The sequence below is a fragment of the Bison bison genome, unplaced genomic scaffold, assembly GCF_000754665.1.
Source record: "Bison bison bison isolate TAMUID 2011002044 unplaced genomic scaffold, Bison_UMD1.0 scf7180017864063, whole genome shotgun sequence".
NCBI lineage: Eukaryota > Metazoa > Chordata > Mammalia > Artiodactyla > Bovidae > Bison > Bison bison.
In genome coordinates, this window is record NW_011494635.1 from 3,570,185 (window position 1) to 3,596,869 (window position 26,685).

The 26,685-nt window shown below is 46.0% G+C and overlaps 1 protein-coding gene across 1 annotated transcript in view; it reads right to left on the reverse strand.

The window, feature by feature from the left end:
• The window catches only part of NAPB (N-ethylmaleimide-sensitive factor attachment protein, beta), a gene marked incomplete at its 5' end in the record, with an annotated part of 37,238 nt that overhangs the window by 3,726 nt on the left and 6,827 nt on the right, over positions 1–26,685 (reverse strand). The window contains 9 exons of the mRNA XM_010836604.1: positions 33–83; positions 397–465; positions 1,139–1,243; positions 4,743–4,827; positions 5,108–5,163; positions 9,996–10,073; positions 10,165–10,211; positions 11,933–12,049; positions 16,854–16,933. Coding sequence (XP_010834906.1) covers positions 33–83; positions 397–465; positions 1,139–1,243; positions 4,743–4,827; positions 5,108–5,163; positions 9,996–10,073; positions 10,165–10,211; positions 11,933–12,049; positions 16,854–16,933 — 688 coding nt within the window. The remainder of the gene's footprint in view (positions 1–32; positions 84–396; positions 466–1,138; positions 1,244–4,742; positions 4,828–5,107; positions 5,164–9,995; positions 10,074–10,164; positions 10,212–11,932; positions 12,050–16,853; positions 16,934–26,685) is intronic.

Sequence of the window (26,685 nt, forward strand, 5' to 3'; positions counted from 1 at the left end):
GAGAACGCATTAAATCCCAAAGGGGAACTTACTGCTTCTGTGTAAGCTTCACTGTTCTGTTCTTCATGAGCTTCTAGAAGTTTCTGGGAAAATAAATACAGAAAAATTATCTTGGTTGGCTTAAAAGTTCCATCTATGAGTGAATACTTTAAATAGAGAAACAGCCTTCTTACTACACTAACTGATGTTGCTAAATGACTTACAAAAATGGGGAGGTTTTCAAATACAAGAGGCACCCAGGTCAGGGATCCAGCCTTGTGCTAACATTTCTGATCCACCCAATTCAGAGCATGGTCTACACCCAACCCTAACGGCATCTGAGGCCTAGCGTGCGAGAGCAGCACTCACGGCTTCACAGGGTTAAAACGTTCCTAGATTTCAATCCCACTTACTCACTTTCAGTAATTTGCATTCTCTAGAGTCAGTGAATGCTGGAAACATTTCCTCGTATTTCTCAAGAGCAAGCTGGGGAAGAAAACCACTTGTTAACATCTGAGTCACTGAACCAGAAAATGAAGCTCTGACGTTCTATTAACCTCAATACAATTTATTTACATCCTGTTTAACTGTTACACTCAACATCAAAAGCAACCTGTACTGATCAAATCTATTTATTTTTAATTTCAATTTCAGTTAAGAATAAACTGCTAAACCAGTTTTTCTGAAAGAGGCTGCTGTGGAGAAAACCACACAAGACAGATGTCATCGTCAAAACTCCCAGGGCAGGCATCTGCTCTTGTGCACTGGACGGATGCTGTGCCCAGACGCCAGGGCCCGAACCCCAACCCTGTCCCCGCCTCTGCCTCCAGCCTTCACTCTGTTTTTCACTTCTCCCAATCCTCACTCCAACTCCACTTCTAAGTTTTAAAAAAGATGTGATTCTACTTTTCCTGTCTCCTCTCAGCCCCCTGATTTCTTTAAACCAAACTACTGAATGAGGTGTGGCCCCTGGGTTGCTTTAACTTAAGACCCTTGACAGCTGGGATTCCAGTGGCCGCAGGATGGCCAGGATGGGGTCAGGGACTCATCCCTGTCTTGTTTTTCATGGATACAGCGCAGTTTTGCTCTGGACGACGGCTGAGCACCCGCGTTCAGGGTGAATGAAGCACATCAGAAGCTGTGCCTCAGGGCGCCTCACCTTGGCGTTCAGCTCATCCACTATGAAGTGGCAGAGGGCGGCTTTAAAGAAGTAATCCTTTGCACTGTACTTCAACAGAGGGTTATCCATGGTGTTGGCCCCAATCTAGGCAAGAAAGTGGGATCAGAGTAAAAAGGTTGGCTCTCCTACAAAAAGCATGCTGACCCTTACCTGCTCTTTAGCAAGTGCTCTCTCTGCGTCTCATGTTAGAGAATCTATGAAATCCATCCTTTTAACCCAAAGTCATGTACCAGAAATGTTACTGGACAAGAAACAGTATTTGAGACATAAAGTGCTGAACCTGTTAAAAGCGACTCAGAATTCCATGTCCAGGAGGGTAGAACAGACTCGCTGTCTTCCGTCCCTCCCACTAAGTACAACTAAAAGCCTTGATCCTTTTATAGAAAATTAACGTCAGGAGACTAAAACGTAGAGCGAAGAGCAGATCAGCATGGGGAACAGGGCAAATGGCAGGGAGGTGCCTGCTTTTTCTTGCATAAATCCTTGACTTGGAACAGAAAAAGCCAACAACCCATTAATGCCAGTGGGTGTGGCAAAGAAAAAAAATAAAAACAGTGAAGGAACAGACGGAAGTCTGCTTTCTCCAGCCAGAGGACCAGGAGGGGAGCAGTGCACAAGACAGGGAAGGCTCAGATGACACCTGCTCTGGCCCACCCCACCCACAGCAGCAAATGCCAGAGAGAGACGGGACGCCTGTCCTCCTGAGACTGGCCGGAGAGCTCAACTCTTCTGCCAAGGGAGCCAACTAGGAGCCAGCCTGCGCCCCCACCACAGAGGCCTTTGGAGCCCATGTGGGGCTTGTTGCACCATTCCTCCTAGAGGGAATGAGGCATCCTTGCCTCCCAGTGCACCTGGCTTTACCATCATCTGCTAGGAACCAGGAGGCCAGGTGGAGAGCCTGGTCCTACAACTCCACCTGGCAGGAACAAGTCATACCTCTTCAGTGTCAAAGAAGACCAGCAGAGAGAGGAAGTTTAAACAAGACCCTGCCCTATAACACAATGTAGAAATACCCAGTTTTCAGGTAAAACTCACTTGCAATTCCAAGAAAAGGGAACAACTCAGGTTGAATGAAAAAAAGAGTAACTAATAAACAATAGTTCTCACATAGACGAGATGTTAGAATTATCTAACAGGTGTTAAAGGACTCCTCCTAAAATGTTTCCACCGACCATTACTAAAGTGCTTGAGGCCAGAGGGAAAACCGAAGCATCAATGAAGAAAAGAAAAAAAATTCTCAGCAAAAAGCCCTAAAACATATAAAGAAGAAATGAGCAGAAACTTCAGAACTGAAATATGTAATACCTGACATAAAAAATGGATGGGTTCAACAGCAGAACCCATGGAAAAGAGGGAGAACTCAGAGAACTGATGGAAGAACATTAGAAATTACTCGGTCTGAACAGCAGAGAGAAGACAGATGAGAAAAGAGGAACAGAGCTCTGGGATGTGTGTGACGATAAAACAAGGCCTGGCGTCTGGGCCGCCTGAGTCCCAGAAGGGGAGAGAAAGGAGTGGCTAAAAATCACTTGAAAATGTAGTAGCTGAAAATTTCCTAAACTTGGCAAGAAACGTAAACCTACAGATTCTGGAAGTTTAGTGACTCCAAACAAAATCAAAGCAAACACCCTTGCTAAGCCGTACAAACTTCTGAAAACTGAAGACAAACGAAAACATTTTGAAAGTGACAGAGAGAAACACCACCACACCTACAGGGAAAACAGCCTGGATGATAGTAAACCTCTCATCAGAAACTAAGCCAGCCATAAGGGCACGTTTCTCAAGTGCTGAAAAAGAGCTGTCAACCCAGAATTGTATACCCAGGGAAACTGTATACCCAGCTTCAGGAACGAAGGGGAAATCAACCCATTCATAGGTGAAGAGACACCAGAAGAATGTGTCATCAGCAGACCTACCCTAAAAGAATGGCAAACATTGCCCTCCAAGTAGAACAAAATGCAGGAAGAGATCCTGAAACATCAAGAAGAAAGAACACAGTAAGCAAGATATGGGAAAATATGATGGGCCTTTCCTCTCCTCTTCAGTTTTGTAAATTAAATTGGGTGACTGAAGTAAAAATTGTAATAGTGACTGATGTGTTTCTAAAAGTGTGTAGAGGAAATACTAAAGACAATTATATACTGAATGGGAGAGGATAAAGGAACAGAAAGTAAGGTAAGGTTTCTATATTTCACTGGAACTGAAAAAAAATGACATCATTACCCTGTGATACAGTATGTAAATGTAACACCTAGAGCAAAACACTACAAAGGCTATTTAGAGAGAGATACTCAAAAATACTTTAGATAATCAAGCAACCCCCTATAAGGCAAGAAAAAACAAACAGAAAAACAAAAAACAAAGGATAAACAGAAAACAAACAAATAAAATGGCTGACTTCCGTTGTAATATGTCAATAATTACATTAAATGTGAATGGTCCAAATACACCAATTAAAAGAAACTAGCAGAGTAGACTTAAAAACAAGACCTAACTCTATGCTGTCTACAACAAACTCACTTCAACTGTCACAACATAGGCAGGGTGAAAGAAAAAGAATGCATAAATATATGTCATATACACATTAATCAAAAGAAAGCAGAAGAGTCTACATTTAGTATCAGATAAAGACTTCAAAGCAAAGAGAATTACCAGAGACAGAAGGGGGCATTATAAGATAAAAGGGCCAATGTAGCAAGACACAGCAACCCTAAATAAGCATGCAGCGGACAGAGCTGCAAAATAACGTGAAGCCAAGACTGACAGAAATGCAAGCTAGACAGATCCACAATGATAGAGACCGCAGCACTCCACTCTCAACAACAGAAACAGAAAATCGGCAAGTGTACAGAGGAACCCAACGCCATCAACCACGAGCAGCTTATCAACATTTGTAGAACGTGTCACCCAGCAACAGCAGCACCACAGAACATAAAACAAACTTATAAGGGCTGAGATCACACAGACTGCACTTTCCAGCCACAACAGGATCAAACCAGAAACCAAAAACAAAGATAACAGGGACATCTCCAAACACTTGGAAACTAAACAAAACACTTATTAAAAAACCAGGGAAATGAATAAATTATTTATTGCTGTTATAAAAATGAATAAAGATAAAACAATGTAACAGCATCGTGACAGACTAAGCAGCACTTAGAGGGAAATTGAGAGCACTAAAAATGCCCACACAACAAAGAGGAAAATCAGTAAGTTAAGCGTCCACCATCAACGCCCTAAAAAAGAAGAGTAAAATAAATCCAAAGAAAGTAGAGGATAGAAATCAGGATAACAGAAGGAATCAATGAAAATAGAAAAACAGTACAGAAAACCACTGAATTCTACCAAATATCTAAAGAAATAACACCAATACTCTATACTCTTCTAAAAAATAGAAGAGGAGAGAACTCGTTCTAACTCATTCTGAGGCCAGTATTACCTTGCTACCGAAGTCAAAGACATCACAAGACAAAGTTAAAGATTAACAGCCCATATGAATACATGATGCAAAACCCTGAACAAAATACTAGCATGCGAACTCTGGTAGGCCTTCTGCTCAAAGCTGCACAGACGGCAGCCTCACCTGCTCGAAGATCTCGATGGCCTTCTGGTACTGCTCCAACTGGGCGGCGTACGCGGCCACTTTCAGCAAACACTTGTTAGCCGAGCTGAAACCAAGAACCAGGCAGGGTGACAGTCCCAGAGAAAAACGACAAGCCACCTCAGCGAACCTTCACCAGGTCCAGTGCAAGAGACCCCCAGAGAAAAAGCGGAGGTGTGCCTTTCATCACACGTCACACAACTGTCAGAACCTTTCATCAAACATCACAAATCTATCAGAACCTTTCATCACATGTCACAAATCTATCAGAACCTTTCATCACACGTCACAAAACTATCAGAACCTTTCATCACATATCACAAAATTGTAAGAAAAACAATACTTGCCTGTTAGATTCCTCCCCCTTGTAATAATCGGCTGATTGTTCGTAATGGGCGATAGCCTGAAAACACACATGTTTTATTCAAACTACTTGTTTGAAGAGTTGCATTTACATTTGCACAGGTATTTTTTTCCTATAAAAACCCTTTTCAACAGCACAACTTTCATAATCCGGCTTGCTTTATTTTGGGAACACAAGAAAGCATGTGCTTCCAGAAATCTGGTGGCAGGTGGCTTGCCATCCACCAGATTCTCTTCTTCCTGACCCCCCAACCCAGACAAATGCCCACCACCCCATTTCCCCAGGTCTGTGACAGTAAGGGGCAGCCAGATGACCCATCCTCTCCAAGGGGATGTCAACAGACATGCTGTGGCCCACCTCCAGGCGTGGTCCATACAGCTGACTCTGCAGCCTTCTCCAGGCCTGTCCCCTTCCTATGAGCTGAAGGCAGCGACCACGTCTAGTGATGCTGGAAGCCATAAACTGAAGATGGCAGCCTTTCTGTCAGCCTGGTTCCCAAGTGGTGTCCCCACCACTGCCAAACCCTAAGTGGTGACAGAGTTGAGCTATTCCACTCAGCTCTATGGCTCGCTGCAGCAGCATAGACATTCCTACAAGACCTAGGGATCCTGTAGAATCAGGGTGTTGCCTTCCACCTAGATGGGGATGCTGTGAACTGTCAGGTGGAGAGGAAACAGGCTGCAGTCTGGAGAGCTAGAAGCCCTGGTCATGCTGTGGCATAAGACACAGTGAAATAAAGCACCCGATGACTCAAAGCAGAACCCGTGCTGCTGGAGCAGGAATTCTAAGGGAAGAGACAGACAACAGTGCCTGGTTTTCAGCAAGGCTTCGTAAGAGAGAAGAACTCTGGAAAGATCAGCTAGTTTGTAGGCAATTATACATGGACAGAACCTCATAAGATTGAAAACGCCAACGTCTTCTATACCCCAACTGGCAAGAGAAGTCAGATGGTGTTTTCTATAGGGGCGGGCCAAGCGGGTCTGCAGCAGGCCTGAGGACACACACAATGCTTCGTGAGCCATTCCATCCGCTGCCCCCGTGGCTCTCCCACAGCAGCAGAGGCTGCCACCAAGGACACGGGCGTGAACGGGCAGGGCCATGCCTGGAGACCTGCCTGTGGATGGTGGAATTTCAACCCCACACACTTTATGTGCCATGCAATGTTCTTCCCACCAGTGATCACAAAATGTAAGGACTGTCCTTAGTTTGTGGGTGTAAACAGACAGTAGATGTGCACAGTCCTGCCTTAAACATCCAGGTTCACCCAAGGAGTGGAGACGAGGCAAGGCCTGACATGGACTCAGGCCAGCAGCTCAGTGTCTGCAGGGCAGCCCCAAGGATCTGAGACGGGGGTGTGGGGATGCAGGGGAACCCCATCAGAAGAGCCCTTGGACCAGGGTCACTGGGAAGCCCCCAGAGCTGACTGCATGGCCTTGGGCCCTCTCCCGTGGGCGCCGGCGGAATGACCAGGGAGCAGAGCCACCTCTGGAGCCACGTCAACCTCGACTGGACTGCAGGGCACCAGAGCCCATTTGTGAAGCAGACACTTCTGCGTGGAGTCACGACACGTGGGGTCTACGGATCAGCCATGCAGCCCTCCCTCACTAACACGCTCCCATACAAGCTTTCTGAGTATAACTGATAATAGGAGAAAAACTGGGAACAATTTAAGTGATTGAATATAATGGGCTACTGTGCTAAGAAGAAGAATAATGACAGGAAGTTCCAATATGAAAAGTTCTTTATGAAATAGCACATTTAGAAACAGCCATAAAAAAACATATACCTGAAAGATGCAGCTGGCATCGACTCCTTTGGAGCAGGGGCAGAGCCATGGCACACACACTGCCGAGGACTTCCCTCCCCCTCTACCCTGTGAGCGCCGAGGGTGAAGGCCCAGTGCGACGCCTGCCACAGCCAGTGCTCAGCTAACAGGTGCTGAGCGGACAGAGGCAGCTGCACTGCACAGGCAGTCCTGCTTACAATACCACCAGGTTTTCCGTGAATTTCTAACCAATCAAACATCATCTCTGAATTGTCCATATCCTCTAAAGTACTTGGCACTCCTTCCCATTGTAATGATGGGGTAAGTATGGGAAACAAGACCAAGTCACCGTGCAGGGAACCAGGCTGTGTGCCCTCTCTCCAAGGAGGGAGCAAACTACTCACCCTTCTGCTCTCACCACCCAAAATCTGAGGAGCAGGGCTGGCCTGGAGCAGTGGGACTGCTGTTCTGGAGGGTGTGCCTGTGTGTTCAGTCACTTTAGCCATGTCTGACTCTTTGCGACCCCATCGACTGTAGCCCGCCAAGCACTTCAGTCCATGGAATTCCCCAGGCAAGAATACTGGAATGGGTTGCCATGCCCTTCTCTAGGGGATCTTCCCGACTCAGGGATTGAACCCACCATCTCTTTTGTCTCCCGCATTGGAAGGAGGATTCTTTACCACTAGTACCACCTGAGAAGCCCTCAAGGATGACAATAAATATCAAAAGTAGAATACAACTATCAAGAACAACAGCATATGTAACAATGAATCTAGACAAAATTACTACCCTCTAATTTGGATAAAGCAATCACTATACTCCTCCCTGGGGAGCCTGATAAGCCACAGCATGCTGGAGAGCACTGGGCCCTGAAGGCAGAGACGGGGCTCCAGGACCACGGTCACCACCAGGGCCTTACAGACAACACAGTGGTTGAGAGTCAAGCTCTAGAGCCCACTGTGTAGGTAAAACAGCCTTCAATGGATCATCCTTTTAGAACCTACACCCTGAGAAGCCTACCCTACCCTATAAATACCTACTCTATGCTAACACAGACAAGAGAAACCCCGTTCTCCAGGGACCTGAACCAGGGCTCCTCTGGGTCACTGATGATCACAGACTGTTACCATATTAATGTTCTACTTGAAGTCAAAGGAGAAATAAGTTTACGGAACTTCACATACCCCTATTCGCCGGCTAAAATCCGAGTGAACCAGGGACACACTATGGCCACACTGACAGGGAAGAAACTCACTCATGAATGAATAAGACACAAGGTGCCTTAGTGTAACTGATTTTTCAAACAAATGTCAAGCGCCACCGACCCAATCTGGAGAGTCCCACCAGGGAGGCGAGGACAAGGATGTTTCTAGATACAGGAGCCCAAAGGAGAGGCGAGCTGCTCCACAAGCCTTCACCCCACACCGTTGACACCCCTGACCCTGACACCCCTGACCCCTTCAGGGTCCGTGAGCAACTGGCAGAACAGCAGGAGCACTGGGAGTGACGTGACGGGCTGCAGAAACTCCCATGACAAACTGTCAACGTTGTTTAACAAAAAGAAAACCAGGAATTCACCACAGATCGTTTTAGCCACCCTGAATCTCACAGAGATGCATGTGGTGAAGAGGCTGCCTGAGATCTCGCCCTTCAGACTGAAAACTGAACGCTGAGGTCAGAAGAGGACAGAGCAGCCTCGGCTGGCTGGACACTCTGCCTACCAGCACTCACCCTTCTCAGGACAGCTCAGACTCAGTAAAGACCAAGCCCGCTCCAGACACCCTGACCAGACAAGCGTCCCGGCCCCGCTACTCCTGCTCTGCCATCGACTCTGCAGACTCAGAGTCACAAAGACGGGCTCAGGGCTGGGGTTCAGCACCTGCTCCTGGGTCAGAGAAAACTTCCCCAGGAGACACGGCACACGGCCCTGATGTGGTCAAGGTCTGAGGGTGGCCTCAGAAGAGCAGGGCACAGCACGACAGGGATGGCCCAGAGACCGTCCATGACATAAGCCAGTGAGTTCTGAGCCGCCTGACCACCAGGGGCACCCCCGTGAAGCCAGAGGGGGAAGCCGCCCATCCCATGGCAGTCCTGAGGGGCTGCCCCACCGGGGATCCCATCTGCTCTGGTGGGGAGGGCACCCTCGGCTCACTCAGCAGAGCCAGGGTCTCAGACACACTGGTATACCAGAGGCAGGCTTGGGCCGGTGTGGGGCACCCACTGCAGTGGAGGGAGAGAGCCAGACAGGTGTGGTGAGCGGGCCGTCAGAGCGCCTGTAAGGGGGCCCTGAGGTGGGGGGCAATGGGTGTGTCCTGGAGAGGGCGGAGGTCCCAGTTTTCGTGAGGCGGCTGGAACAGTTCCCATCACAGTATCAAATAGGCAAAGCTCTGCAGAACTGACGTGTGGTAGAAGAGCTCAGACCAGAGGAAACAGCAGTCACAGGCCCTGAGGCAGAGCACTCCTGACACGTGAGAGGCTCCGGAGAGGTCAGGGTGGCCACCACATGAGGAACAGGGGAGCACGGCCCGGGGTGGGGGGAGAGGTGCTGGGTGAGGGGACAGGCCCCAAGGCTGTAAGTAGTGGAGAAACCACCTAATTCACTGCTGACGCGGACAAGCTGCTGCCAGACACAGAGCACACATGCCGTGAAGCTGTGTGAGCACCGAGGACCACGGGAGTGAGGGCAGGGAGGGCATGAGAGCCCAGCCCCCAGAGAAGAGGAGGAAGCAGCCACGGGCAGGGGTGAGAGCACCAGGAAGGACATGCTCCAGTGGCCAAGAGAGAGGTGAAACAGGAAGCGAGAGTGACAACAGTCCAGGGCGGAAGCAGGCATGGGATGAAGGTGATCTCTGAGCTCAGCATCCACCACCAACAAAACCAGCCATTCCTCCCTGATGCGTGTCTGTTGCCCACAGTGCTCGGTTTTACACAAATGCTGTCCCAAATCTGAGCAAAGGCAGCCTGGGGCCCTGGTAAGGGGTTTTTCCCTCCTGCCACCACCCGAGGTCTCCAGGAGACCCCAACTACACATGCTTCCCTCTGCCCTCGCATCCCCACTGCAGGGGCGCCTGGGGTCCCCACCCACCAGATTCCCCCATCTGCGCACCTTCTCAATGTCCACTAGCTCTGTCTCGTAGATCTCTGCGATGGTGATGTGGTGCTTGGCCGCAATCGTGAACCTTCCCTGGGGAGGAAACAGAGCAGTCACATTCCGGTTAACCGTGAGCCGTCTCGAGGGCTCCACCCCACGGCCGCTCAAGCAAGGCAGGTCTTACCATGTCTGTGTAAATGTCGATGGCTGCATTTAAGCAGTTGATAGCCTCTGAAGCGAAGGCATTCAAGAGAAACAATGAAAAATCCATTCAGTCAGAGGGTTTGCTAAGCCTGTCTTCCTGGGGGCTTCTAGACCGCTAAGGGGGCCCCGCTGGGGCGAAGGGGAGGCAGGGTGGTTGGTAAGAAGCAAAAGTGCATCTGCACATGCCCAGCCCCTCCACGAGCCAGTACACAGAGGCTGCAGCATCAGAGAGGAGGGCAGGGTGGGGAGGGGAGGCTGGCTCAGTGACACCTACCCTGACCCTGAGGACCTCATGGGGAAGCCTGCATCAAGAAGACAGGACAATGGAGCCGGAGCCAGCATCAACACCCATCCATCTATCTGCTAAAACCTGAGGGCAGCTCCTTCCTCACTGACATCACGTGTATGCAGTGATTTTGGAAGACAATTACTTTTTGTACAGGGTTAGAAGATGCTAACTTTCGGTGTACTAACAAATATCAACAGGAAGAAAAAGTCTAATAAATGAGCTCATGAATAATACCGATTTCCCAGAACAGTGAGCTCACAGAGCAGAGGCATTTACAACTCGGGCACACGGGGCCAATGAGTGCCCACCTCACAGAGCAGAGACATTTACAACATGGGCACGCAGCTGGCAGCGCCCAGGGCACTGCTTCTGCTCTGGAGAGGCAGCAAAGCAAAAAGACCCAACGGAAGAATCAGGAAAGTAAGTAGATTAGTGACAATGAAAGTGATTTCCCCCAACCTGCATAAGAAACATGGATAGTCGTGCCTTTAAAAATACAGGAAAATTGAAGAGCTACCCACAAAATCCCACTCAATCCCCCAGCTAGGAATTTGATGCCCTTTTCCTCTGTTTTCTGGACGCATTTCCACGAGTACACACTTTTTGTGAACCTGAGATTTCGGCTCCCTGTGGTCCTTCAGTTGCCGTGCAAACGTCCTAGGTCACAGGGCGTCCCGGACGTCAGGGCCTGAGTGCCTGCACCACGTGAGTGTGGCACTACATGCTGATGTGCAATGACTCTACTGTGCACTTGGGCTGTGCCCAGCTTTTCCCTTTGGAAATAAGCTATAGCTAATCCTTATACCACAGCCCTTATTCCAATGTGAGATTGTCAGGAAACTCGGGATTTTTGTGTTAAAATGGGCTGCTGAAACCAGAGGGCAATCCCACAAACACAGTGCATGTGTGGAGAGAGGTCAGGCCTTCAATTGCAGGATGTACGTTTCTCCAGCTCAAAAACAAAGGACATCTGAAAAACTTCACCACTTCAAATAACCAAGATCATTCTTTCCTCAAAACCAACACTTGGAAAAATGCTTTTTAAAATAGTCAGATAGTACTTGCTTTGGCAGCACATATACTAAAAAAGTCAGATGAATGCTGTGTGTATAAACTGTTGTAATTACTGGATTTTACGACCTCCCGTACACTGCACCTCCACATAAACTATTCAGAAGTAAAGGAACGAACCTTTGTTTCCCTTAGTGGGCGAGGTACACATTCATGAAATTAACATTAAAGACTTACATGAAGTTAAAGCTAATTTCAAAAAAACTGTCCACAATGCAGCATAGATGGTGTTTAAGACGATGGTACTGACAACAGGATAAATTTAACAGATTTTCTCCACAGAAACTTCAGATGATCAGAGTTAAAAATCTTCAAATCTCCACCGTCCGGGAGTGCGTCTCCCTTCAGCAGCAGAACTCGTGGGAGGTCTGGGGGGTGCGAGGCTCACCTTGGGGGTCTGCCTTCTTGTAGGCGTTCCCGGCGTCCACAAAGCTGGTGGCTGAGTCGTGTTTGCTCTGCAGCTGCATGTGGAGCTTGGCGGCTTGACAGAATGCATTTCCTGCAGCTGAAGACAACACATGAGTGAGTAAACACAGGAGCAGCCACCCCCAGGGCAGCCCCGCTCCAGCCCACGCCTGGGGAAGGCCCCGTCCTGACGGTGGCACACGTGCATGTGACCCAGTCACCTCCGGTGACCACAAAGACGCCCGGGACGCCTGGGCCAGCAACAAGTGCTGCTCTCAGCCTCAGGCCTCCTTCCACACTGACTGCGCATTCAGCACTCAGCTCCGTCCCCAGTGCAGGCCCCACACTGATGGGCGTCTCCGAGGAGGCATGAGGCTGGGAGGGTCCATTTCCACTGACTCGGCCAGCATAGCCGGAGAAATGGCAACACAAGAAGAGGCAGCACAAGCCCCCAAATCAAACTGCCCAGCTTCAAGTCTTGCCCTGAATAAGAACGAAGACGAGAGGACTTCCGGGCACTTCTGAAGATATGGACCCACCAGTGCAGCCTAGGCCCTGCCAGTCTGAGCCAACACTGGCCCAAGATTGGAGGTGGGACCGGAGAAGCCTGCCCACCAGGCCTTGACCCCTACCTTTGTGGATCATGAACCTGGCAGCCCAGAGGAGGGTCCAAGCTGCTGCCAAGTGGTAGGCAGGAACCTAGGACCTCAGGGCAGCTGGAAACTTCCCACCATAGTTCAGGAATGCGACCGCCGAAGAGCAGCTCTGATGAGTTGGGTCTCAGAAGTGTGTACCATCACTCAGACCTTCTAGGCAAAGTGCTCAGGACAGCGTGGCCCCAGAAACACACTCACGTGCTGGCCATTTTCATAATCACATGTATATCTGCCCTCAGAGCACACCTGTGCTTTGCCAGATTGAAATGTCAGCATTTCTTTTAGAACTTAATCCTCCTCCTCCCACCAGTAATTTCATTTTTTGACATTTTATCTATGCTGGCCATTCCAGAACCAATGGTGTTCCATCCCTTCCTGGCTGGGGGTAACAGCACGGCACACAGGCTCTCCCGGGCTGGCTCCACTTCCCCGGACAGTATTAAAAGCGCTGATTTGACAATTTCACGCTCCCACCTTCCAAAACAAGCTGCTGGCTCACCTTTTCAATCTGAGCACTCACTCCAAACACCACTAACCTCTATCTCTACCAATGTGGAAGTATCTTTAAAGGAGTGTATTATCAAAATAAAGTTACACACCTTCTCAGACCCAGTTTCCTCAACTGTAAACATCTAATTCCTGCCAGGATGATCTCTCAAGAGCACAGTAACAGACAAATCAGACAAATTCTTTTATTCTCATAAAATAACTTCTGAAACTATAAACAGATGAGATGCAGTGGTATCACGATCACCACCACGGCAACATGGCAACGATTTCAAAGAACCTAATTTTCAGTTTATTATTTCCTTTTTTAACCACTTTTAAAATTGAGGTATAGTAGATTCAATGTTGTGTTAGTTTCAGATGTACAGCAAACTGTTTCAGTTATACGTATGTGTGTGTATATATATATATATATTCATTTTCAGACTCTTTTCCTTCATAGGCTATTACAAAATATCTAGTATAGTTCCTTGTGATATACGGTAGGTCCTTGTTGTTTATTTTATAAACAGTGGTATCTGTTAGTCCATTAGTCCCAAATTCAAGGAACCTAATACTCTGTAAAATACACTCAGCACCTGTCTACTGTGCTGCACATATGGGTCCAGGCCCTGCAGGCAGGGCAGAGAGGAAGCACAGAAACACGCTGGCCTTCCAAGGTTTATGTTCCGAGGAGGGACAGCACATAATAAAAGCACAGACAATACAAACGAACAAATGAACTTCACTTATTTTTGCTAGATGGTGCTAAGGGCATCGGGGAAGAGGGGAAGGGGCTTCCCAGAAGAGTGGACTGCCAGGGATGGCCAGGAGAGACCTCACTAAGAGGATGATGACATTTGTAGAAGGACCTGGAGGAAAACAGGGACCAGCCACACCCTACTGTGGGGAAGACAGTGTCAGAAGGAGGGCACAGCACAGGCAAAGAGTCAGAGGAGGGTGCTGGGGAAGGAGTGGGCGGGTAGGAGAAGCGTCCAGAGTGAGGAGAGGATGGGAGACCAGCTCGGCTCTGAAGGCCACCTTGAAGGATTATAGCTCTGCTCTGAGATTACATTACCTGACTAGAGATTCAACAGGGCTACTTTGGTTTCTTTAAAACAAACAGGTAAAGTCAAGAAGCAGGGAGATGTCAGCCCAGGCAAGAGATCACAAGGGTGGGGGTGAGGATACACATATATCCCCTTCAGTTATATAAACAGTAACACTCTGAAAGGAATTTTCAAAGGTTAGAACATCTGGTCCTCAGATAAAGGAAGGAAAAGGTCTTTTTAGATAAGATCACTTTTTACCCTGGTTTTTCCAACAGTCATGTATGGATGTGAAAGTTGGACCATAAAGGCGGCTGAGCCCTGAAGAATGGATGCTTTTGAACTGTGGTGTTGGAGAAGACTCTTGAGAGTCCCTTGGACTGCAAGGAGATCCAACTAGTCCATCGTAAAGGAAATCAAACCTGATTATTCACTGGAAAGACTGATGCTGAACCTGAAGCTTCAATACTTTAGGCGCCTGAAGCGAAGAGCCGACTCATTAGAAAAGACCCTGATGCTGGGAAAGATTGAGGACAGGAGGAGAAGGGGACAACAGAAGATGAGATGGCTGGATGGTATCACTGACTCAGTGGGCATGAGTCTGAGCAGGCTCCGGGAGATGGTGAAGGACAGGGAAGCCTGGTGTGCTGCAGTCCGTGGGGTCACAAGGAGTTAAGACACGACTGAGCAACTGAACAACAACACTAATAGGACCTGAACCAAAAAAAAGAGGTGACCACTAATCCTCTTTTCTCCTCTCTTTTAAAATACATTATAATTCAGGGGCAAAGGCACTTTGGAAACAGAACATGTCTTTCTTATCTAAATGTTTTAAAAAGAGTTTTACAGCCAGAAAGGACCTTTCAGGGCCATCTAAGCCAAAGCATCTACTTCACGGAACTGACTTGGAAGCGTCCACCTTAGAAACAAGTGGAGAGATCGCACACCTTACGTTCACGTGACTCAGCGTGGCATGGACATCTCCGTCAAGCTCGGAGAGCCCCTGGGGAAACAAATGCACTTTGGGAGGGAAAGGCCCCCCACCTCAGGTCATCTGCAGGCTCAACGGGGCCAGAGACCCACAGAGACCAGGCAGGCCTGGTCAAAAGCCATGTCCACCTTCACTATAGAAAAACCCCTTCATGTAACCTCTTTTTTTCCAGGGGTAGAGGAAAGATTCTGCTTCTTGAATCAGTGTTGGAAAAGAGCCACCCCCTCTCGAAAAGAATTCTGATTTCATTTTGTGTACCTTCCCTGCGTAAAAGTATTATGTTATTTCTCCAAAGAAGACATACAGAGGGCTAACAAACACATGAAAAGATGCTCAACATCACTCATTATCAGAGAAATGCAAATCAAAACCACTATGAGGTACCATTTCACACCAGTCAGAATGGCTGCGATCCAAAAGTCTACAAATAATAAATGCTGGAGAGGGTGTGGAGAAAAGGGAACCCTCTTATACTGTTAGTGGGAATGCAAACTAGTACAGCCACTATGGAGAACAGTGTGGAGATTCCTTAAAAAACTGGAAATAGAACTGCCTTATGATCCAGCAATCCCACTGCTGGGCATACACACTGAGGAAACCAGAAGGGAAAGAGACACGTGTACCCCAATGTTCATCGCAGCACTGTTTATAATAGCCAGGACATGGAAGTAACTTAGATGTCCATCAGCAGATGAATGGATAAGAAAGCTATGGTACATATACACAATGAAGTATTACTCAGCCATTAAAAAGAATACATTTGAATCAGCTCTAATGAGGTGGATGAAACTGGAGCCTATTATACAGAGTGAAGTAAGCCAGAAGGAAAAACACCAATACAGTATACTAACGCATATATATGGAATTTAGAAAGATGGTAACAATAACCCTGTGTACGAGACAGCAAAAGAGACACTGATGTATAGAACAGTCTTATGGACTCTGTGGGAGAGGGAGAGGGTGGGAAGATTTGGGAGAAGAGCATTGAAACATGTAAAATATCATGTATGAAACGAGTTGCCAGTCCAGGTTCGATGCACGATACTGGATGCTTGGGGCTGGTGCACTGGGACGACCCAGAGGGATGGTGTGGGGAGGGAGGAGGGAGGAGGGTTCAAGATGGGGAACACATGTATACCTGTGGCAGATTCATTTTGATATTTGGCAAAACTAATACAATTATGTAAAGTTTAAAAATAAAATAAAAAAAAAAGTATTATGTTAGAAAATGAGGAGTCTGTCAGGATTTAGAAGTAACACCCACAACTGCCTCATTTCTCAGGGCACCACAATCAGTTATCAGGGTAAGGTATGGTTAGAAAGTCTCCACCAAGGTTTAGGCAAAGAAAAGCAGGCATTTCTATGTATCTGACATCTTTTTCAGTAACTTTTACTTCAACTTTCACTCCTTGTACTAAATTTATTTAAGCACATGAGTAAACACCAAAGGTTACCCTTCTTAACTCCAAGTAATAGTAAGTCTTTTAAAACCACATGCCCACTGTAGTAAGTGCTTTGCAGACACTAAAGCAGACACGCCTTTATGCCTAAACTTCAATCAGTATTTCAAGCTTTGCTTCCTTGGATCAACAGCCCCTCTCCCCCACCCTGCCCACGCAGCCAGCAGTTTTTCTAAGGGGAAGGCGGAGAGTCATGTCCTCCTTCAAAGTGATTTTAAAGTTATTTGCCTGGAAAGCAAACAAACACCACCTTCATACATACCACTCCAGTTCTTGGCCATCTTGAACATGTTCGCAGCTCTGGTATACATTTCACAAGCCTCTTCTATTCTTGTGTTTCCTCTGAGAAAAATGTAAAGATGAGGTTAAGTTTTACAGTAACAACCATCCATGTCCCTAAATATCCCTCAAGTAATGGACATCTACCAAGCACTTACGACGTGCCAGACCAGTGCTAGAGAACCTTGCCAGCAGCTCGGACGGGACACTCTGATCACCCTTGCTGTCCCAGGTGAGGGAACCGAGGTCTAAGAGAGTAAACGCCACCCTGCGAGGATTCCAGAGCACCGAGACTCAAACACCGCTGTGGCGGGACCCAGGGCCTACACCCTCAAGAGCGTCCTTTCCATGCATGTGAACCGAAGTTTTACTTGTCCCAAGGAATGAGAAGTACGTTTTTCAAAGGAGGCTGAATTTTGAAGGATAAAGACATGCTGATGCTTTTAACGTCCGCTGTTTGTGTTCAGACTTAAAAACAAAACCCGACGCAGGAGCAGCAATGCACCAGGCTGCTCAAGGGCTGCAATGCCTGGCGTGAAAGGGGCCGGGGGTGGAAATGCACTCTACAACATCCTGTAGGGGAACCCCACTGCTTTCAGAGTTTCCACTCCACCAAGCTGAGGCCTCTACGCCCACTGGTCCTCTGTCTCGTGTGTCTACTCTATAAACAAGAAAGAATGAGAGAGAGAACCAGAACAAGACGGGCTCTCCACAACACACACCACACGCCAAGGGGAACTCCCGGCAGAAAATGGATGTAAGGACTGAGAGAGGGCGAGGCCAAGGCTGACTGCAGTCCAGAGGAGGGGCACCCCATGCCACGAAGCTTGCAGAGGGCAGGCACAGATCACGTGTGACTCTACCTGGGGCAGTCACCACTGAGTGTCTGACTCCAGACTAGTACTTTAGTTTCTTTGGGTCTCCAATCTTGCATGTGTAAACTGAGGGTAATACACAGTCTATACCTCTGAGTTATTATGAAGATCAGAAGAAATAATCCATATGGAGTTGTGTAGGGCTGGACCCAGAGTCAGTCAGGATGATCATTGTAACTAGATTTGTGTACTGAAGGCATACAAACTCTGGAATATTTGTATACCTCGTACGTGATCTGTATCTAGAATATATAAAGATCCCTTACAACTCAATAACAAAAAGACTAATGATTCAAGTAAAAATGAGTGAAAGATCTGAATAGACACTTCCCCAAAGCTTAAAAAAAAAGACATAGCCAATAAGCCCTTGAAAAGATACTCAACATCATTAAGCATCAGAGAAATGCAAATCAAAACCACAAGACAGCACTTTATTCCCACCAGGCTGGTTAGACTCAAAAGAGAGGACTAAGGAAATGTAGGGAGGATGCAGGAAACCAGCGCCCTCATTTACTGCCAGTACAAGTGGCAAACTGTATAAGAAGCTACCCTGGATGAGTCTGGCAGCTGCTTAAAAGGTTAAACATGGTTACTGAATGACCCCAAATTCTACATCAAGGCACATACCTAAGAGAGACGAAGACATCGGTCCACACAAAAACTTGTACACAAATGTTCACAGAAGCATAGCTCATGATAGACAGAAGTGGACACAACCAAAATGTCCATCAACTGAAAAATGATAAATGAAGGTGGTATACACACAGTGGAGCAGATCAGACAATAAAAAGGAATGATGTACGGAAGGACGCACTAATTGTGCTACAAAGCAGACGACCTTCACGACATCATGTGGAGTGAAGGGCCAGTCCCAGGGGAGCCCACCATGCACCAGCAAGGGCTGCAACAGGCTGGTCCTGGAGCTGGGAGTGCTGGAGAGAAATGGAGAGGGTGGGCAGAGTTTCTTTCTGGGGTGATGAAAACGTGCTAAAACCACTTGCTGTGGTAACCGCATCGTTTAGCGAATATGCTTAAAAACTACTCAACTGGACACTCTGGATGGGTGAATAGTATGGTATGTGAATTACACCTCAATAAAGCTATCTTCCTCTCCTCTAAAAAACTCCCCTTTGGGTGGGTATGTCATACAACCAGGGACAGGATGGCAACAAACCACACCAACAATAAAGCGGTAGAAGAGCAAAGACTTCTCGCTCACACCTTCACGCTCCTTTTCCTTCACTTCAAAGCTACATTTAAAAAAAGCTAATTATTGTGATGAACATTCCTAACTCAAGAAAGCTTTCAATCTTAGCCACAGCTCCTTGGAGATAACAAAAGGCTTGCCACTTTCTGTGTCTTATTTTTCTAAAGTGTACCAGGAATCTTGAACTGTAATTACAGTGCAATCATTCTTATTAAAGGTTTCTAAATAAAACTAGCTTAATTAAAATGTACTTTATCCTATTATTTTCAGAAGCAGGTTCAGCTAAGAATAATAGAACGCCTACAACATGCTGTCTTATGCTGCATGTTTCCATGTGCTTTCTGCCACCTTCAGAATTACAACGACCACAAAAGATGACATCTCTGTGTTGTTGTCGTCCAGTTACAAAGTTGTGTCTGACTCTTTCTGACCCTATGGACTGCAGAATGCAGTCTCCATATTACAGAAGGGAAAACACTGTACCTGGAGGTCAATGGCTTGTCATCCAGCCAAAGTCAGTGGTGGAGCGGACACCTGATGTCAGGTTCAGCGATCTTTACAAAACTAATGAATGAACTCTGCGAGACTCAAGACCCTCACCTCTCACTTAACAGAATCACCAGAAAAATGCTGACGTTAACAGCACCAGAGAACTCACTTGTCATAAACAGACACAACTTAAAGAATTCATGAAAAAATTGTCACCCTGCTTATTTAACTTATATGCAGAGTACATCATGAGAAACGCTGGGCTGGAAGAAGCACAAGCTGGAATCAAGATTGCCAGGAGAAATATCAATAACCTCAGATATGCAGATGACATCACCCTTATGGCAGAAAGTGAAGAAGAACTAAAGAGCCTCTTGATGAAAGTGAAAGAGGAGAGTGAAAAAGAGGGCTTAAAGCTCAACATTCAGAAAACTAAGATCATGGCATCTGGCCCCATCACTTCATGGCAAATAGATGGGGAAACAGTGGAAACAGTCAGAGACTTTATTTTTTTTTACTCCATGCAGCCATGAAATTAAAAGACACTTACTCCTTGGAAGGAAAGTTATGACCAACCTAGACAGCATATTAAAAATCAGAGACATTACTTTGCCAACAAAGTTCCGTCTAGTTAAGGTTATCGTTTTTCCAGTAGTCATGTATGGATGTGACAGTTGGACTCTAAAGAAACCTGAGCACCAAAGATTGATGCTTTTGAACTGTGGTGTTGGAGAAGAGTCTTGAGAGTCCCTTGGACTGCAAGAAGATCCAATCAATCCATCCTAAAGGAGATCAGTCCTGGGTGTTCACTGGAAGGACTGATGTTGAAGCTGAAACTCTAATACTTTGGCCACCTGATGCGAAGAGCTGACTCATTTGAAAAGACCCTGATGCTGGGAAAGATTGAGGGCAGGAGGAGAAGGGGACAGAAGAGGATGAGATGGTTGGATGGCATCAATGACACAATGGACATGAGTTTGGGTAGGCTCCGGGAGTTGGTGTTAGACAGGGAGGCCTGGCATGCTGCAGCTCATGGGGTTGCAAAGAGTCAAACATGACTGAGCAATTGAACTGAACTTGCACTGAAAAAATTTACTTTTAAGTCACTCCAAATGTCTACTGTGTTTTATACCTGTGAAAATTGATTTTTTTGAGTTTTAAAGAAAAATAGTTTTGACTGACTGTTATCCAAAGCCCTTAGAACTGAGGTAGAAGATTCATGAAAACAGAAACAAGTTTCAGTGAGGAGTCTACATTGTAAGTGATACAGTACAGCCCATGGCGGGCTTCCTGGGTGGCTCAGTGGTAAAGAATCTGTCTGCCAGTACAGGAGACACAGAAGATTCGGGTTCGATCTCTGGCTCAGGAAGATCGCCTGGAGAAGAAAATGACAACCCACTCCAGTATTCTTGCCTGGGAAGTCCCGTGGACAAAGGAGCCTAGTGAGCTATAGTTAGTAAGGTCACAGAAGAGGTGGACACGACTTAGCAACTAAACAGCAGCAGCACACGGCACTAACCTGCCAGAAAACACTGACAAAATAACGTTCTTACCAAGGAGGTCAAAGTGCTGAGAAAAGAATAATTAACTGCAGGCTGGAAAAATCTGATTGCCTGACACCCCCACCCCAGGTTCCACAGAGGAGATGGGGTGAGAGCGACACGCACCCCCACCGCTCCCCAGGAGCCCAAAACAGCAGAGCCAGGTCCAAGCCCCTGACTCTCCTCCCTGCCCCTTCCTGTTTAGGAGGGAAAAACTCAGCCTGGGAAAATCACAGCCTAGTAGTCCAGAGAGCTCAGATGACATCTACACGCAGACAAGACTATTAACCCCTCACTCATTCAGAATCTTGCATTTTCCTTGTGATGAGTGAAAGCTATCTGGAAGCCCAGGAAACTGTAACTGAGCACATGGACAGTGAGGGTGGGGAGATAACAAGGCAAGAGCTGTGGGCACCAATGGCTCACGTGCCTGTAACTGCTTGACTCAAATCCTTTGCTTTTTCACAAACCAGAAACAAGAGGTGTGGCTGCAAGGAGGTAGGCTTTGGAGTCGGACTGCTAACAAACAAATGCAAGGATCCATCAGCTCCTGACCCTTTGCCCCAGATCCACAGCACTCCCAGAGTAACCAGCAGAAGCCGAGCAGGGAGTTCAGCCTCGACCACCATGTGCTCTGCCTTGGACCCTGGGATTCCACCTTCTGAGAACGTCTCACTTTATTTCTATTTAACAAAAAAGAATCACAGATTCTCAAATGCAGGAAACAATCTGAGACGTTTAAGGACTGTCTGACCAAAGTATTTGCATTTAAGCATAACTTCTTGAAATAAAGTTATAAGAATAGGTACAGCACATAAAGCTGGTGGGACTTTTATCTGGTAATAGCTCCAGATGAGGGGTCAAGTGTGACGAGGGGTCACGCCTCCTGTAGAGGGGAGATATGTATAGATTGGATCTTTTAGTAAAACAAACCAAGATACTTAAACATTACAAGGAAGCTAAGAATAGGAATTACTGGATAAACTCAGAAATGACTCACACACAACATGACTTGTCAAGAGAAACTTTGGTATTTAATTTCAATCTTCATAAAACTTTAATTTTTTAAACAGAAACTTAATCATTGAGACCTGAGATTCCTATAGGACAATGGTAGCTGCCTAAATACAAAAACAGGTCCTTGTATTTTCTGGAACCACACAGATCAACAAGGAGTGGATGTAACCAATGGATTGGATCCACTCAACGAATTGGAGACCACTGAGTCAGAAGTCAACAAGATTTCATTTAAGAAAGCTGGGGCAGTAAAAACCCTGAACCAGCAGAGCTAGGGGCTTCCCAGGTGGCGCTAGTGGTAAAGAACTCCCCTGCTGATGCAGGAGACACAAGAGACACATGTTCGATCCCTGGGTCAGGAAGATCCCCTGGAAGAGGGCATGGCAACTCACTCCAGTATTCTTGCCTGAAAAATCTCATGGACAGAGGAGCCTGGCAGGCGAAAGTCCATAGGGTCGCACAGAATCAGACACAACTAAAGTGACTTAGCATGCACACAACAGAGCTAAGGAGAAGACAGCCCCTGCTAGCAATCAGGAGGGGATACCTGGACACAAGATGGGGTGCAGCAGGGTCCCACAAGCGCAGTTCACAGGCAGCAACACCCCTTCAGAGAGGGGCTGCAGTGTGGGGTCCAGGACACAAGTATGAGACCTGGAGGGCATGGGGGCTTGGAAGGGGGGCCTGGCTAGAGGTGTCAGGCTCCAGAAGATGTGCTTCTGGGGGAGGGAAGGAGAGAGGAGGCTTGGCAGTTAGTGAAAGAAAGCAGAGCTGGAAATAAAACCCAGGGTTTTGGGAAACAGAGGTGGCAGAACTGGAATGGCAGCAAGCCCCAACCCACCCCCAAAATCCTAGTCATCAAGGAAACCACACCAACATGTGAACAGAAGGTGCTGTGAAGGTAATATGAATTTAGGAGAAAGCACACTCCCAATGTTGGCCCTTTCCCAGGTGAGTGGTCTGCAGTGACCCTCTCTCGTGACGGGCCTGGCAAGGGCACCATCTGAGTTCAGGCATGTGCTCCTTGACACACTCACAATCATTCTGGACCAGACACCCACTCTGCCTTCATGTTCAGTACTGTATTCAATGAATTATATGAGACAGTCAACACTCTACTATAAAACAGGCTCTGTGCTAGATTGTTTCGCCCAACTGTAGGCTAATGGAAGTGCTCTGGTAGGCCAGGTAGGTGTGTTAAACACATTTTTGACTTACAATGGGTTTATGGGGACATAACCCTACTGTAAGCAGAAAGAGACCTATACAAATACCTGAATCCCCCTGACACACACACACCCTGAATAGAGGGGTAAGTAGAGCACATTCACTGACTGGCATACAGGTAGGTAATGCAGGCTTCCCAGGGCAGACAAAACACTAGATTCCCAAGTAAGGAAATCAGGCAAAGGGTACTAAAGAAGAGTCACGGGGTAATAGCATACTCCTCTGGTGACAGAAGCATAGACAACCCTGCAGCTTCTGCTCCCACTCCCTCCCTCCAAGTCAGCCCTGGCCACTGTGCCCAGACTCGATGAGGGAGGGGAGCTGCCCTCTCCCTGGGGCCGGGCAGCCCAGGCCACATGGCCACAGGCATCAGATAATCCTCTTGACTAACACAGCCCTAAAACAGGCAATCACAAGTAACAAGAAAGCAAAGACTGCTACCCTGGCATCAGAGGAGGTGGGATTTGGGCTCAAAAGTATCAAATGAAATAGAGAAATTCACTTCATAATACTAAAGATACAATTCAAGTGAAAGTATACTGGTTGTGAACATCTAGGCACCCAAACATGGCAGCCATCTTTATAAAGAAAAATCACAGGAACCCTGAAAGCCAAAATAATCTTGAAAAAGAACAAACTGGAGGGCTCACACTTCCTGATTTCAAAAGTTACTGCAAAGCTATAGTAATCAAAACAATGTGGTACTGGCAATACAGACAGACATACAGACCAGGGGACTAGAAAGAAAGCCCATGAACAAATCTTTGCTTTTATGGTCAAATGATTTTCAACAAAGGTGTCAAATATTCAACAAGGAATAGACAGTCTTTTCAACAAACTGTGCTGGGAAAATCGAATACTGACTTGCCAAAGGATGAAGCTGGAGCCTTACATACGGTGGTGGTGGTGGATTAGTCGCTAAGTCGTGTCTGACTCTTGCCACCCCATGGACTGTATGCAGCCCACTAGGCACCTCTGTTCATGAGATTTCCCAGGCAAGAGTGCTGGAGTGGGTTACCATTTTTTTTCCCAGGGGAATTCCCCACCCAGGAATCGAACCCAGATCTCCCACTGTGCAGGCAGATTCTTTACTGACTGAGCTATGAGGGAAGCTCCAGCCTTATGCATAGCCTTACACGAAAATTAACTCAAAATGGATCAAGGACCTAAATGTGACATTTAAAACAGCAAAAACTTTTAAAAGAAAACAGAGCAAAAGCTTCATGACACTACATTTGCCAATGGTATCTTGGATATGACACTAAAGGCACAGGTTAAAAAAAAAACAGACAAATTGAACTCCATGAAAATTAAAAAAAAAAAAAACTGTGCATCACAGACACTATTCAGAGAGTAGAAAGGCCTCATACAGAATGGGAGAAAATATCCTCAAATCACATACCCAATAAGGGATTAACATCAGGAATATACAGCAAACTCCTAAAACTCAATAACAACAACAAAAAAGTCAATTTAAAAATGGATAGCCAACAGGAATTTGCTGTATAGCTCAGTAAACTCAAACAGGGGCTCTGTATCAACCTAGAGGGGTTGGATGGGAAGGGAGATGGGAGGGAGTTTCAAAAGGGAGGGGTTATATGTATACCTATGGCTGATTCATGTTGAAGTTTGACAGAAAACAGCAAAATTCTATAAAGTAATTATCCTTCAATAAAAAATAAATTAATTTAAAAAAAAGGACAAAGGACTTGAATAGACATTTCTCCAAAGGACATATATGAATGGCCAATAGGCATATGAAAAGATGCTCAACATTATTAATAATTAGGGAAATGCAAATCAAAGCTACAATGAGATATAACCTCAGAACTGTTAGGATGCACATTATTTATAAAATACCAAGTGCTGGAAGGAAGCATGTAAAGAAATTAGAATCTGTGTGCATTGCTGATAGGAATGTAAAATGGTACAACCGCTGTGGACAACAGTATGGCAGTTCCTCAAAAAATTAAAAATGGGATTACTACATAATCCAGCAATTTCATTTTGGGGCATACACATGAGAGAATGAAAAGCAGGCTCTCGAAGAGATACCTGTACAAGCATATTCATGGGTGAAACGAATGATCTCCTTAAAAATACAATTTACCAAAACTAACCTCAGTAGAGATAGGAAGTTTAAACATTTAAACATTTCCAGGGGAAAAAGAAAAGTATCAAGGAAATTAACACCAAAAAGCCCAACATGACTTCCCTTAAGAGGATTCGATTTAAAAATGCAGAGACCAGAGCATGGAGAAAAATAAAAAATAAAAACTTACAAATTGTTTTTATGAGGCCCCTGTGACATCAGTGCTTCAGCTGAAAAAGACTACACACATACACACACTGCAAATAAAAGAACTTGAAATAATTTAAAACAGTATCCAACGGCCCACTACAAAATTCATACATTATAATTCAGGGGGTTATTCAAGGGATGCCAGGACAGTTCAGTATGAGGATATCCCTTGGTTAATGTACTAATAACTAAAGGAAAAAAGTCATGCTTACCTCACAGTTATTGAAAAGGCCTTAAAATATAAGTCCTTCATTCAATCCATAATGAAAACACCCATTAAAACCAGAATTGGCAGATATCTCCTTACTGTGAAAAACATGTATTTTAATCCAATAAAGTACTGATCTATTAACTTGTTAGATTTTAATTAAATTAACATTCCTAAGATAAGTTCTATTAATATTCAAATACAGGCATGATTAACATTCTGAAATTCTGCTTACAAAATCTCCTTACTGTGAACTCCTACATATCACTTACCAAAAATTCTTAAGATACAAAAGTCTTGCTGATTTTATACAGTGATCAAATGAACTCAAAGTGAAAGCATAAAAATGAATTATAAAGTCTCCTGAGAACACTATATACATGGGCATCACCAGATGGTCAACACCGAAATCAGATTGATTATATTCTCTGCAGCCAAAGATGGAGAAGCTCTATACAGTCAGCAAAAACAAGACCAGGAGCTGACTGTGGCTCAGATCATGAACTCCTTATTGCCAAATTCAGACTTAAATTGAAGAAAGTAGGGAAAACCACTAGACCATTCAGGTATGACCTAAATCAAATCCCTTATGATTATACAGTGGAAGTGAGAAATAGATTTAAGGGCCTAGATCTGATAGAGGGCCTGATGAACTATGGAATGAGGTTCGTGACATTGTACAGGAGACAGGAATCAAGACCATCCCCATGGAAAAGAAATGCAAAAAAGCAAAATGGCTGTCTGGGGAGGCCTTACAAATAGCTGTGAAAAGAAGAGAAGCGAAAAGCAAAGGAGAAAAGGAAAGATATAAACATCTGAATGCAGAGTTCCAAAGAATAGCAAGAAGAGATAAGAAAGCCTTCTTCAGCGATCAATGCAAAGAAATAGAGGAAAACAACAGAATGGGAAAGACTAGGGATCTCTTCAAGAAAATCAGAGATACCAAAAG